Source organism: Microcaecilia unicolor, chromosome 11 (assembly GCF_901765095.1).
Source record: "Microcaecilia unicolor chromosome 11, aMicUni1.1, whole genome shotgun sequence".
Lineage (NCBI taxonomy): Eukaryota > Metazoa > Chordata > Amphibia > Gymnophiona > Siphonopidae > Microcaecilia > Microcaecilia unicolor.
Window position 1 is genome coordinate 177915393 of NC_044041.1, and position 13465 is coordinate 177928857.

General features: G+C 45.5%; 1 protein-coding gene across 4 annotated transcripts in view; it reads left to right on the forward strand.

The window, feature by feature from the left end:
- The first annotated feature begins 2593 nt into the window (after window positions 1–2593).
- Window positions 2594–13465, forward strand: part of LOC115481140 (nesprin-2-like) — a 32722-nt gene continuing 21850 nt past the window's right edge. For 3 of the 4 annotated variants that reach the window (XM_030220182.1, XM_030220179.1, XM_030220180.1), the window contains exon 1: window positions 2594–2768. Coding sequence is in view for 1 of the 4 variants with exons in the window: in XM_030220180.1 (XP_030076040.1) it covers window positions 2763–2768 (6 nt within the window). In the remaining 3 variants the exon portion in view is untranslated. The remainder of the gene's footprint in view (window positions 2769–13465) is intronic. The other variant, XM_030220181.1, reaches the window with a different exon arrangement.

The following is a 13465-nucleotide window of genomic DNA, read 5'->3' on the forward strand; positions in this document are numbered from 1 at the left end:
AGACTTATGATGATGTCAAATAGTGGTGATCCCTCACTTTCCTCTAATAATGGGGAACTATGTCCCCACAAACTCTGGCTCTTAAATTCTTCAGTCCCTTTGGAATATTTTAAACTTCTCCTTGGTGTACATTCTGCATTTTCTTTGAACTGAATTGAGTACACTTTAGATTTCTTTTCCTGCAAGGGTATAACTTAGGTCAGTGACCCAAAACCCAGTCCTGGAGTCACTCCAGCCAGTCAGGTTTTCAGGATATCCACAATGATTATTCATGAACGAGATCTGCATGAAGTGCATGGAAATCTCTTTCATTCATATTCATTGTGGATATCCTGAAACCCTGACTGACTGGGGTGACTCCAGGACCGGGTTTTGGGAACCACTGACTTTTAAGCAGGGGCGTATCTGAACTTCAACGGTGGGGGGGGGGGGGCAGAGCCGAGGTGAGGGGGCACATTTTAGCCCCCCCCCCCCCCCGCTGAAGACAACGATGACACCACCACCCGCCCGCCGCCAACACCACCTCCAACTACTTTAACCCCCCCTCACCGAAGACGACGACACCACCACCTGGCTCCAACTACTTTGAACCCCCCCCCTCCCCTCCCTTTGCTGGCGGGGGACCCCAACCCCCCGCCAGCCGAAGTCTCCTTCCTTCCTTCATTTGGGTTTGGTTTCTGACGTCCTGCACGTTGTACATGCGTGCAGGACGTCAGAAACCAAACCCAAATGAAGGAAGGAAGGAAGGAGACTTCGGCTGGCGGGGGTTGGGGTCCCCCGCCAGCAAAGGGAGGGGAGGCACGATGGCGGAGTGACGGTGGGAGGGTCATTGGTAGGGGGCTCCAGGGGCAAATCTACGGGGGCCAGGCCCCTGTGGCCCCATAGCAGATACGCCCCTGCTTTTAAGCAGGGTGTGGTTGATTGGGCTCATGATAAAAGCTGGAGTGGCTGCAAGCACTGGATCTGAATTTAACTGAAGCCATGTTCAAGTTCAGTAGAATTTACCTTCTCCCTGGAGAGCTTATAATTTAAGTTTGTTCCTGAGGCACAGGCAGCTCCTTGTAACTCTGGGCAAATCACTTAACCCTCCATTGCCCCAGGTACAAATAAGTACTTGTATATAATATGCAAGCCACATTGAACCTGCTATGAGTGGGAAAGCGTGGGGTACAAATGTAACAAAAAAATAAAATAAGGGTTAAGTGGTTTGTTCAAGGTGTGTCAGTGGGATTTGAACGCTGGCTTCCAGTACACTGCCCTAACCGTTACTCCTCTACTACACTATGGGACCCTCAAAACTGTTTCTAACTGTCTAAGCCAGTGATGGGAAATCTGCGGCCCTTGGGGGCTACCCACTAGCTGGGTTTTCAGGTTGTCCCTAATGAATATGCACAAGCTATTTGTGTGCAGCAAGGAGGTTTGATTACATGAACTTATCAGGCCCATTATATGCGATGAAGCTGGTAGGTGGAGCTTGCCCTATCAATTTCATTTTTGGGTGTACCAAGATGGTAGCAGCTGCCTTGGTGAGAATTAAAATCTCCTTGGGTGGCGACTAGCTTCAGCCTTGTGACATCATGCCATATCCTGTTACCAACCCTCCTTTGTGTACAGGTTGCCTCAACTATATGCAAATCATTACATGCATATTCATTAGAGATATCTGAAAGTCTGATTGATATATGGGCCTCAAGGGTAGGAAATTCCCCACCCCCTAGCTTAAACAGTCAATTCCTTCTTTCTCTGTTGACTGAGTCTTATACCTAGTACTGGTGTTCTGAATCTCATCCCCATGTATTTTACAGAAAAGTGGAAGGAGGTGGGGCTATGGATTGACAGGCAAAACAGCAGTTCCAGGAAGGAGGGTTTTGTGTGAGTGCCTGCTTTTGAACTTATAGCTTAATATATTGTAGTCCTCCATTCAGTCACCACTGCCAGTACCAAGGTAGGATTATCAGAAATCTAAGCTTGGTCTAATGTCTTCCTTCTGGAACTGAGCAGCCTGGCCCACAAGGAACCAATTTCTCAAAATGATTGGGTGTGTAAACTCAATAGTAATCAAACAAAATAAAACATGGAAAAGAAAATAAGATGATATCTTATTGGACCAGCTAATATTAAGTTATATCCAATAAAAAAAAGGTATCATCTTATTTTCTTTTCCATGTTTTATTTGGTTTGATTTCTATTGATTATCTTTAAAAGTGGACTAACACGGCTACCACACCTCTCTACTAAACTCAATAGAAATTACCTGTTCCTGGACACAGGGAGTTTGCTCAATTTTGTGGGTGCTCAAGCACCCACAAAACTGGTTCCTAGGACCTGGCGACTTTGTTAAAGGGCGTTTTCCATTCCGGTGAGGCTGAAACCCGGCCAGTGTTTGAGCCACAATACCTGAGTTTAGTTTCGCTCCTCACATGTGCAGAGTGTGTGTAAGGCCAGATCTGGTCTGCTCAGAGCCCCACCTGGGGAGGAGGGTACAGGAGCTTAAGAGAGATCATGAAAGGCCAGTTTCTGCATCAGACTCTCCGGTGTGTAGAAAGCGTTAATGGGGACAGGGCTGGGGGCGTGGCTGTATGTGTTCGGAGCAGCACCTGATGCGTGTGTGGGCGGGGCGCTTCCTCCTCTCACCTGTTCCTATTACCTGGTCCTGGGTCAGGTAGTGCGGAGGGAGACGCTGAGATGGTTGCAAAGAACGGGAGAATGATCGCTGGACATCGCTATATATCTGGAGAAGTCTGAACCCTGCTGCAGAACATATGATGGTAAGTTTCCTTCCTGGGTGAACTTGTTATCCAAGGCTAGGATCTTTCTTTACCTCCCAGACGCCAGTTCATGAATGTTTCTTAATACTCTGATTATAAAACGTGGATATATCTCCCTCTTTAGGGGGAGAGGAGTGCACGCTAGTAATATCACCCCGAGTGAAGCTATCGGGAAAGTAGTCCTTCAGACGTGTCAGAGGCAAACCAGGAACACTCTTATCTTGTAAGACCGTTTACCACTCCAAAGTTGGTGTGTAGGGTACTGGATTCGGGGAAGTCTGACACAAAATGCCTGAACTAGGAAGGGGACAGCAGGGGAGGCCTTAGCCTTCTTTCCCTCTAAAATTATCTGTTGAATGTTGCCCCCCAGGATAAGATGCAGGTGTGGCTAGGGGGCGCCACGAGTGACCCTGCGGAAACTCGGGGTCTTATACCAACCAATGCCCTTGGTCTCTAGTCTGTTGAACTCTCAGCAAAATGGACTTGGAATTTCCAGACCTTGAGTGATGCTCAGATCCTGGAGAACTAGAATAGCCATCCTCTCTTGTATCATGGATCAAGAGCTATCAGGAGGAAGATTCTAGATTAAACAAAACAAAAAAAAAAGCAGAGAAATGCTTTTGCCACCTTCACACTCTCTCTAAAGAATACGCAGACCCGAGTGGCAGTGGGCTATGGATCCAGATTCAGAAACACACTTCCAGCATATTTAAGGAAAGTGATTTAATCTCGCACAACTTTAAAAAAAAAAAAAAAGGGTGTTCAGGATGTATTTTCCATATTGGCCTTCGTGGATACTTGATAGGCACTGTTGACTTTTTTTGATTGTTTTGTTTTTTTTATATTACTGTGCATGATTGTGCACAATGAGGGTTCTTTTACGCTGTGATGTTTATTTCATTCAAAAACGGAAGCAGCCATGCCAATGATCTTGATTCACTATGGAGAGAGGATAGCTTATCAAGACAAGTAAATAAACATTGCATTGCTAGGCCGTGGCACATTAAGGCTGGCTATTATTGTTGTAGCGGTAATAGTCCCTAGGGCTGGGGACTCATCCCTTCCCAGTGCCACCCAGCTCTGTCACCACGTCACATGTCCAGCGGGGCCATGCAGTCAATTACAGGAATCAAAACAAGCTGCAGAGGGCGTTGCCCAGCTTCCTGGGCAGATGAGGCCGGAGTCTGGGCTAACTCGACCCTGCAATTAATCCCATATTAAAAGGGGAGAGACACCAACCGAGCCTATAAGAACACAGGGCTGGATTGGGAGATTCATGGGGGGATTGGGAGGGAGGAGGGGAGAAAATGTTTAAAAGATTGATGATGGATGTTATCACTGGTTTGTAAGATTGGAAGTATTTGGGGCGACATGTTGTGGACCCCTGACTATGGTTGTGATACTATGTGTATATTATCAATAAAAATGTTGAAACGTAAAGGCGGTATCTTTCCCCTGTACAGATCAGATTCATGGTTTGCTGAGCATTTCGTAGTTACCTGGCTTGGCCGCTGTGAGACAGCAATTTGGAGTCTGATCCATCAGAATAGCTTTTAATGTTCCTATTTAACCGATTTCACAAGCAGCCAGAGAGACGTGAACATTTGATCCTATAGACTGAGTTAGAATTGCTTCGAGGGCAGATTTCTCATTTCCTGTTCTTTGGTTACATCTTTCCCTAGCATGAATGCTGCTGCTAGGTAATCTTGGCTTTACAGAGTCTGGACTTCTTTTCTCCAGTGGCTTCTGGCATCACACACAGACCGGCTCTGTGCTGCTGCAGGGGTACTGTTCTTAGAGCAGTATTCACAGTATCCCCTGAATGCTTGTGCTATAGAGTTACAGCCTCTTAATTACTGCCCTCTGGCTTAAATTCTATCTATGAAAGATCATAGGCACACACGCCTACACATAGAGGCGAGAGGAACAGGCCTGCGTTGTGCATGGGTTTTTTTTTGGGGGGGGGGGGGAGGGAGTGTGGCAATGTGGAGGGATGAGAAGGAGGAAGCAGGGAGCCTCACCTCTGTTAACTTGGGCATCCCAAGTGGTGATTCTCCAGTGTGCCTGCTGGAGAAAGTGGTCGCCTTCTCTCCCACTCTAGTATTGTATGATTTTGGAAATCAAGGTTTAAGTTTATTATAATACTTATATTCGCCTGACCCCCTTCTGTACTACAAGGATCAAAACAGCAGGTGATGGGGAGACTGTTTCAAGATGGCGTCTGGATAGGACGCTGAAGTCGGAGCTGGAGAGTTTTTTTCCTTTGAATCGTTTTTTCTTTTTTATTGCTATGCCTAAAGGGAAAGTGCGAGGAGGAATCTCCCTAGCCTCCACTGACCTGACCCGTAGGCAACCTCCAATAACTGCCTTCACTGTTCCAGTATCATCATCGGGCGCTCCGCTGCCCGAGACCGAGAGGAGTCCGGGCCTGGATAGCGAACTTTCGCTAAGCCCTCGTAGTCCGTTGCAGATTCGAGTGGCAGGAAGCAATCCCGGAGGAAGTCCCGCCCTTCGGCCTGAGAAAGCGGCTGCGGAGTTGGGGAGGGAGAACTCCTCGGGAGAAACAGCGCTGCCAATAGCGGGGACCCCCCGCGAAAGATCGAATCTGGAAAGTACTCCCAAGGAAAGCAGAATTACAGACAACTCCATGGAGCAAATTTCTGCGGCTCAGCAAAGTTTTGCTGATCAGCCTATCCCACCCGTGACTCTGCAGTCTTTGGAGAAGCCACCGAATGTTACATTAGAATCTCTATGGTGTGCTATAGAATCTCTGCATAAGGTATGCTTAAATTTTGTAACTAATTCGAATACTAACTCTTTGAAAATTGAAAATCTTCAAACTGAATTGTCTACTCAAAAGAAGAACTTACAACAATGTGACCTTTCGATAACTCAGATAAAAGATCAAGAGACTAAAATATTTCAAAATGTGGACCTGATGCAAAGAAAGATTGAGAATCTAGAAAACCGAAGTAGGTGTTCAAACTTGAGAGTGTTAAATTTTCCCTCTCTTAAATACACCTCACCAAGAGATTTGTTTCATAAGTTTCTGGTAGAAGTATTTAAATATTCAGAAAATAATCTTCCTCCTGTGCAAAAGATCTATTTCCTTCCTGTGAAAACTACACCGCAGAAAATTCAACCCTCTGAGAGTCTTGATGTGTCAGCTCTATTAGAGAAATCACAGGAAGAAGCTGAATTTAGATCTACACTATTGGTATCATTTGTGTTTTTTGCTGATAAAGAATCCTTGCTAAGGTTATATTTGAGGCAAACTTCAATGGTTACCTTTATCGGTGAAAGGATTCAAATCTTTCCGGATGTGTCAAGGGCCACACAAGAAAGGCGAAAGAAATTCTTGATAATGAGACAAGAGACTGTTCAATTAGGAGCGAAATTTCAGCTATGTTTTCCTTGTAAATGTGTAGTCTTCAGCTCCGATTATTTTTAAATGCAAGAAATCCTAAACCACCATGAGAGTTTCTATTACGGACTTATATTGTTTGATGTTAAATACCTAGACGCCTTCTTTTTCTTAACTTGTTGCCTATATATTACCTAACCTCTTATTAGGTTTATATGTACAGTCTCCTTCTATATTGAGGACTATATGATTATAGAAATTTATTTCCTGGGAGTATCCCCATTATTTGATTTCTCTTGTTAATAATTGATGCTTTTTGACAAAGCTTTGCTTTGGATGTATAAAAAAAATTGCATAAATAAATTAAAAAAAACAGCAGGTGATGGTAGGAGAGGACCAGTTGGCCACTCAGCGGGTCTACCTATTTATGGGACAGACCGAAGGTCCATCAAGCCCAGCCTCCTGTTTCCAGTAGTGGCCAATCTAGGTCGCAAGTACCTGGCAAGATCCCAAAAAAGTACAACACATTTTATGCTGCTTATCCGAGAAGTAAGAAGTGGTGTGTTCTGGTTTTTTTTTTGCCACTTTAAGTAGATGAGCATAAATTTCCATACTTAGACCAACACCAATGCCCCTCACCCCCCCCCCCCCCCCCTCAGTAGTGTAGGGGAGATTTCTCCAAGGGGGGAGGGTCAAAGTGAGGGTTTTGTTTTGTTTTTTTGCATTACCCAACAGAGCAGGTAACAGGAATGGTGATGTTGATGTTGATGTTGATGTTGAATCCCACTCTGTATAAGGAGATTCTCATTTTAAGAATGCTGCAGTGGAGCGGAATAGTAGCAGCAGCAATTGCCTAAAAGAAATCTAGGGGAGGGGGCAGTGGCATTCCTAGGGTGGCTGACACCCGGGGCGGATCGCCGATGCGACCCCCCCCCCCCCACGGCGAAAGGACCCCCCCCCCCCCGTGGGTGCATTTTTACCTGCTGGGGAGGGGGGTGCCGTGCGCCTGTCTGCTTCGCTCATTCCATGCTCCCTCTGCCCCGGAACAGGAAGTAACCAGAGGGAGCACGGAACGAGCGGAGCAGACAGGCGCACAGCACCCCCCCCCCCAGCAGCGTGCACCCGGGGCAGACCGCACCCACCGCCCCCCCCTAGGAACGCCACTGGGAGGGGGGGCAAATGCTCCTTCATGCCTTTCCCCAATAGTTTACCCAGTCTTTCTACTCTGTCCCTTCCACGTCACTTTTTATGTGCCCTGGATATATTCCAATTGTATATTAAAATTACAGTGCTAGCCTTTTCCTTCTCTGGTTTTAATAAGTTCTGTACTTTAATCCAGAACTCAGGCCACCTCATGTGGCTCTCTGGAGAGTGGCTTTATTTATTTAGATTTTGCTCACACCTTTTTCAGTAGTAGCTCAAGGTGAGTTACATTCTCAGGTACTCTGGATATTTCTCTGTCCCAGGAGGGCTCACAATCTAAGCTTGTACCTGAGGCAATGGAGGGTTAAGTGACTTGCCCAAGATCACAAGGAGCAGCAGTGGGATTTGAACCGGCCACCTCTGGATTGCAAGACCAGTGCTCTAACCACTAGGTCACTCCTCCACTAGCAACATTCCATCTAGAATCTCAAATAGTAGCAACATTCCAGAATCTCAAAAAGTGGTGACATTCCATGTAGAATCTTCAATAATAGCAACATTCCATATATTTATTTAGATTTTTCTCACACCTTTTTCAGTAGTAATTCAAGGTGAGTTACATTCAGGTACTCTGGATATTTCTCTGTCCCAGGAGGGCTCACAATCTAAGTTTGTATCTGAGGCAATGGAGGGTTAAGTGACTTGCCCAAGATCACAAGGAGCAGCAGTAGGATTTGAACTGGCCACCTCTGGATTGCAAGATCGGTGCTCTAGCCACTAGGCCACTCCTCCACTCAGTGGCCTACCAAGGTGGGGGCGGTTCGCCCCGGGTGCACGCCGCTGGGGGGTGCCGCGACACACGCCTTTGGGCTCTGAGTTCGCTACACTAACTTCACAGGTTCGCTGCAGCTCCCTCCCTCTGCCCCGGAACAGGTTACTTCCTGTTCCGGGGCAGAGGGAGCTGCAGCGAACCAGCGAAGTTAGCGTAGCGCACTCGGAGCCGACAGGCGTGCGCCACGCACCCCCCCCCCAGCGGCGTGCACCCGGGGGGGTGTCATTTCACCAGGGGGGGGGCGCATCGGCGATCCGCCCCGGGTGTCATCGAGGGTAGGAACGCCACTGCCTCCACTCCACTTTAATTAACATAGCTAAGCTACTACAGTCATACACTAGCATTTCTATTGTCAATATGTGCATTGGATGGGCCAGGGTAGTCCTTTCTTGGACTAGGCAAATTAAATATTTATTTTACTCATGTAAGGTTTGGGGTTTTTTTTGTCCATGAACGTTTATTGCATCTAAAATGTAATAAAGTAAAGACAATATTAAATGTCAGCAAGATTGCAGTATTAAACCTGAGAGAGGACAAGATATAGTCAATAATGACATAGATAACAGCCTGGACAATGATTGAGCACCTTATTAATGTACAAAGGATACGTCTCAGTTTAGAAAATATTGTTCAATGCTCAACTATCTTTAACTATTAAACTTTCCGAGCTCAGCAAGATTTCTGTATGCAAGTTCAATTCCTATGGGCTTCGAAGCATTTGCCACAGGGGAATCGCTAGCACAGATTTGTAAAAGGAACCCTGTGTTTGGATCACTTGTTTGCAGAAATCTCACTCAAAATCAGTATTTTGAGATTGGGATAGGCTAACTTTGTGTAGGTCTAACCTTACCCAGACATGTTTACAGTTTGATCAGTCATTTCCAGATCTTGTTCCCAGACTTTTGTAAGTCCAAGATATGCACGAAGAGACAAGCTGTTATGAATTTTGTGGATGGGTGAACTAAATTTGCCTTCCACTAAGTGTGTTTTTTTTTCTTAGAGCAGAAATAGAAGAGGTTTCTTGTAAGTTTTTTCAAAATGTATGGCGCTTTTTTTTTTTTTTAATTGTTTTTGTATAAAACGTTGCCAACGTATTGATTTTTAGGTAAGTTATAATTTTGTGAAAGTTCTTCAAAAGAGTAAAAGATATGATTAGAGCAAAGTTGTTTCATGAGAATGCCACAGGCGCCAAAATATAATTGAGTGGTCAATTTTAAATGTGGCATTATTGGGTGAGATTTCTGTATTGATAGGAAGAATAGGTTGGAAAACAATTAAAACATCCTTCCATGTAGTTCTGATCCCTTTAACAGCCTGTGCATGCAATGGAGTAAAATCAGGGCCAGATTCATCTATCCTGGAAAGAAAACAAGAAGAAATAATCCCCAAGAGCCAGCTGATTGCTCCAATTTACACGCTTCACTGCTCTGCAGAGGGCATCTTGTCATAAGAACATGAGTAGCCATACTGGGTCAGACCAAATGGTCCATCTAGCCCAGTATCCTGTTTCCAACAGTGGCCAAGCCAGGTCACAAGTACCTGGCAGAAACCTAAATCGTGGCAACATTTCATACTACAATCAATCTCAAGGCAAGCAGTTGCTTCCCCATGTCTATCTCAATAGCAGACTATGGACTTTTCCTCCAGGAACGTCCAAACCTTTTTTTAAACCCCAATATGTTAACTGCTGTTACTACATCCTACAGCAAAGCATTCCAGAGCTTAACTATTTGTTGAGTGAAAGAATATTTCCTCTTTTTTTTTGTTTTAAAAGTATTTTCATCTAACTTCCTTGAGTGTCCTCTAGACCTTGTACTTTTGGAACGAATAAAAAATAGATTTACTTCTACTTGTTCTACACCACTCAGGATTTTGTAGACCTCAATCATATCTCCCCTCGTCTGTCTCTTTTCCAAGCTGAAGAGCCCTAACCAGTGGCGTTCCTAGCGTCGACGACACCCGGGACGGATCACCGATGCGCCCCCCCCCCCCCCCGGCGAAATGACACCCCCCCCTGGATGCACACCGCTAGGGGGGGTGCCGCGGCGCGCGCCTGTCAGCTGCGAGTTCAAATCGCTACGCTAAATTCTCTCGTTCGCTGCAGCTCCCTCCCTCTGCCCCGGAACAGGAAGTAACCTGTTCCGGGGCAGAGGGAGGGAGCTGCAGCGAACGAGAGAATTTAGCGTAGCGATTCGAACTCGCAGCTGACAGGCGTGCGCCGCGGCACCCCCCAGCGGCGTGCACCTGGGGCGGACCGTCCCCACCGCCCCCCCCCCCCTTGGTACGCCACTAGCCCTAACTTCTTTTGCCTTTCCTCATATGAGAAAAGTTCCAGCCCCTTTATCATTTTGTTCGCTCTTCTTTGAACCTTTTATAATTCCGCTATATCTCTTTTGAGATACGGCGACCAGAACTGAATGCAATACTCAAGGTAAGGTCGCACCATGGAACGATAAAGAAGCATTATAGTATTTTTGGTCTTATTCACCATCCCTTTCCTAATAATTTCTAGTGTCCTGTTTGCTTTTTTTGGCTGCCGCCGCACCTTGAACAAAAGATTTCAGCATATTATCTACAATGACACCAAGATCTTTTTCTTGGTTGCTGACCCCTAGCATCAGGTAACTGATTCGCATTATTCTTTCCAATGTGCATCATCTTGCATTTGTCCACATTAAATTTCATCTGCCATTTGGATGCTCAGTCTTCCAATTTCCCAAATCTGCACGTATTTTAACAAGTTTGACTAGTTTTCAGGCTTATTTTTGAAAGGGATCGCCGACAATCTTCCGACACTAATCGGGAGATCGTCGGCAATCTCTCAACCCCGGCCAAATTGGTATTATCGAAAGCTGATTTTGGCTGGCCCCAGTTGCTTTTTCGTTGCGGCACTGGCCAACCTTCAAGGGGGCGTGTTGGTACGGTAGCGAAGGCGGGAAGGGAGCGGGGTGGGGTTACGAGATGGCTGGCTTCACCTTATTATATTAAAAAAAAAACGCCGGCTTGAACGAGTATTTCACCGGCTGGACTTGGTCCATATACTTTTAGGACCAAGTCCAAAAAAAGAGCCCCAATTGACCAATGACCACCAGAGGGAAACGGGGATCACCTCCCCTTACTCCCCCAGTGGTCACCAACCCCCTCCCACAGAAAAAAAAAAACAATTAAAACATTTTTTGCCAGCCTCAAATGTCATACCCAGCTCCCTGACAGCAGTATGCAGGTCCCTGGAGCAGTTTTTAGTGGGTGCACTGCACTTCAGGCAGGTGGACCCAGGCCCATCCCCCCCTTACCTGTTACAGTTGTGGTGGTTAATGTGAGCCGTCCAAAAACCCTCAAAACCCACTGTACCCACATGTAGGTGCCCCCCTTCACCCCTTAGGGCTATGGTAATGGTGTAGACTTGTGGGCAGTAGGTTTTGGGGGGGGAATTGGGGGGATCAGCACACAAGGGAAGGGTGCTATGCACCTGGAAGCTAATTTTGTTTTTGTTTTTTAGATTTTTTAAGTGCCCCCTAGGGTGCCCGGTTGGTGTCCTGGCATGTCAGAGGGGCCAGTGCCCTACAAATGCTGGCTCCTCCCTCGGCCAAATGTCTTGCATTTCGCCGGGTTTGAGATGGCCAGGTCCGGTTGCCATTACGGCTGAAAATCGGAGCTGGCCATGTCATCTAAACCCGGCGAGCAATTTGGCTGGTGCCAAGCGTATTTCGAAAATACACTTGGCTCCACCTGCTTACGGCACCAGCCCCGAAGATGGCCGGCCATCAATTTCGCTGGCGCCATTTGATTATTCCCCTCATGACCTAAACAGACGTGGTAGAGTACCTTGTTCCCATCTCGCCCCTCTGCTTCTTCCAGTCCTGCACAGGGATGGAGGCATGGAAAAACAACAGAGCAGATCAGTAGAAGATAAACATACATTTATTAAATGAAAACCAAATGTTCAAATCAGCCTGACACAGGCCGTGTTTCGCCCAGAAGGGGCTGTGTCAGGGGCTACAAGACAAATAACATTTAAAAACCTATATAATAACCAACAAATATAAAAATGTATATGAATACATATACTATTGAAACAAAATATTAATAAACATATATAAAATTATATGATATATATAATCAAAAATATGTTGGCAGAAAATACATATAAATGTATAAATAATTGTAAAAAAAAAAGTTATTGCACATAGAGGCTCCATAATATAAATATAAATATCCCACATTCAAAGAACTCTATTTGTACCAGATAAATGTGTCAACTCGAAATAACATTATCAAATGGCTTTCATTAAACAAGTTTACAGAAAATGGTAGGGTATAGATTAATTGGTCACACTCTGTCTGTAATAAAGGGGAGTCTCATACAGTCACAAAGGCAAAAATGTTCTTATCAATAAGAAATGCCTTATTCGTGACAAGCATAATCATAGACAACCCCCTACCTTCCATTGTAATTTTTATTTGTTTTTTTATAGTGCTTATTTTGCTTTTAATGTCCTTTTTATTTTTTTTATATCAAACTTTAAACATCCTTTGTTCTATAAGTGTGGCCAATATGACAGTATTTCTGAACGTAAATACATTGAGATGAAAATCACATGACACCTCCCCTACACAGTGATCCTTTATTGTCAAGGTTTAGTAGATATATGCATAGGAGCCGACTGTGGGTGCTTGAGCACCCCCAATATATAGAGAATATTCATTGAATGTGTCCAGGGAGGGGTTATTTCCACTGGGCTCAGCACCCCCAATCATTTTGAAACGTTGGCTCCTATGGATATATGTATTGATGGAGGCATGGCAGGCTTTGTCATCTTTTCTCAGCCTGCCTGGGATTATGCTGCCATCTGCACGTTTTCAGTTGTTCAGCTGTGACCTTTGATCACAGGGAAGGCATTAAGAGATAGCAGGTTGTTGGCTACATGATAAGTTGTTACATAAACAATGCCACATTGGTTCTTGTAGTGATGTATGCACAAGTACCAATTCTGTGGGTGCAGTAGATGCTGAGCACCCCCAATGTTGAGCTAGCTCTTTCACTGTATTCAGGAGGGGTAATTTGTAGAGTGTTTAGCAGCCAGAAACATGTTTGAAATGTGGTGCCTATGGATGAGCACACATACCTAATGTGTACATAGTGCCATGCTTCTCAACTCAGTCCCAGGGGGCACACCCAGCCCTTCAGAATACTTGCAATGAATATGCATGAGAGAGAGAGAGAGATGCATGCACTGCTGCCTTGGAATGCAACTCTCTGTTCTGCATGTTCATTGTGGGTATCCTGAAAACCAAACCGGCTGGGTGTGCCCCCCCCCCCACCCCCCCCCGAGGCCTGGGTTGACAAGCACTGTTTAG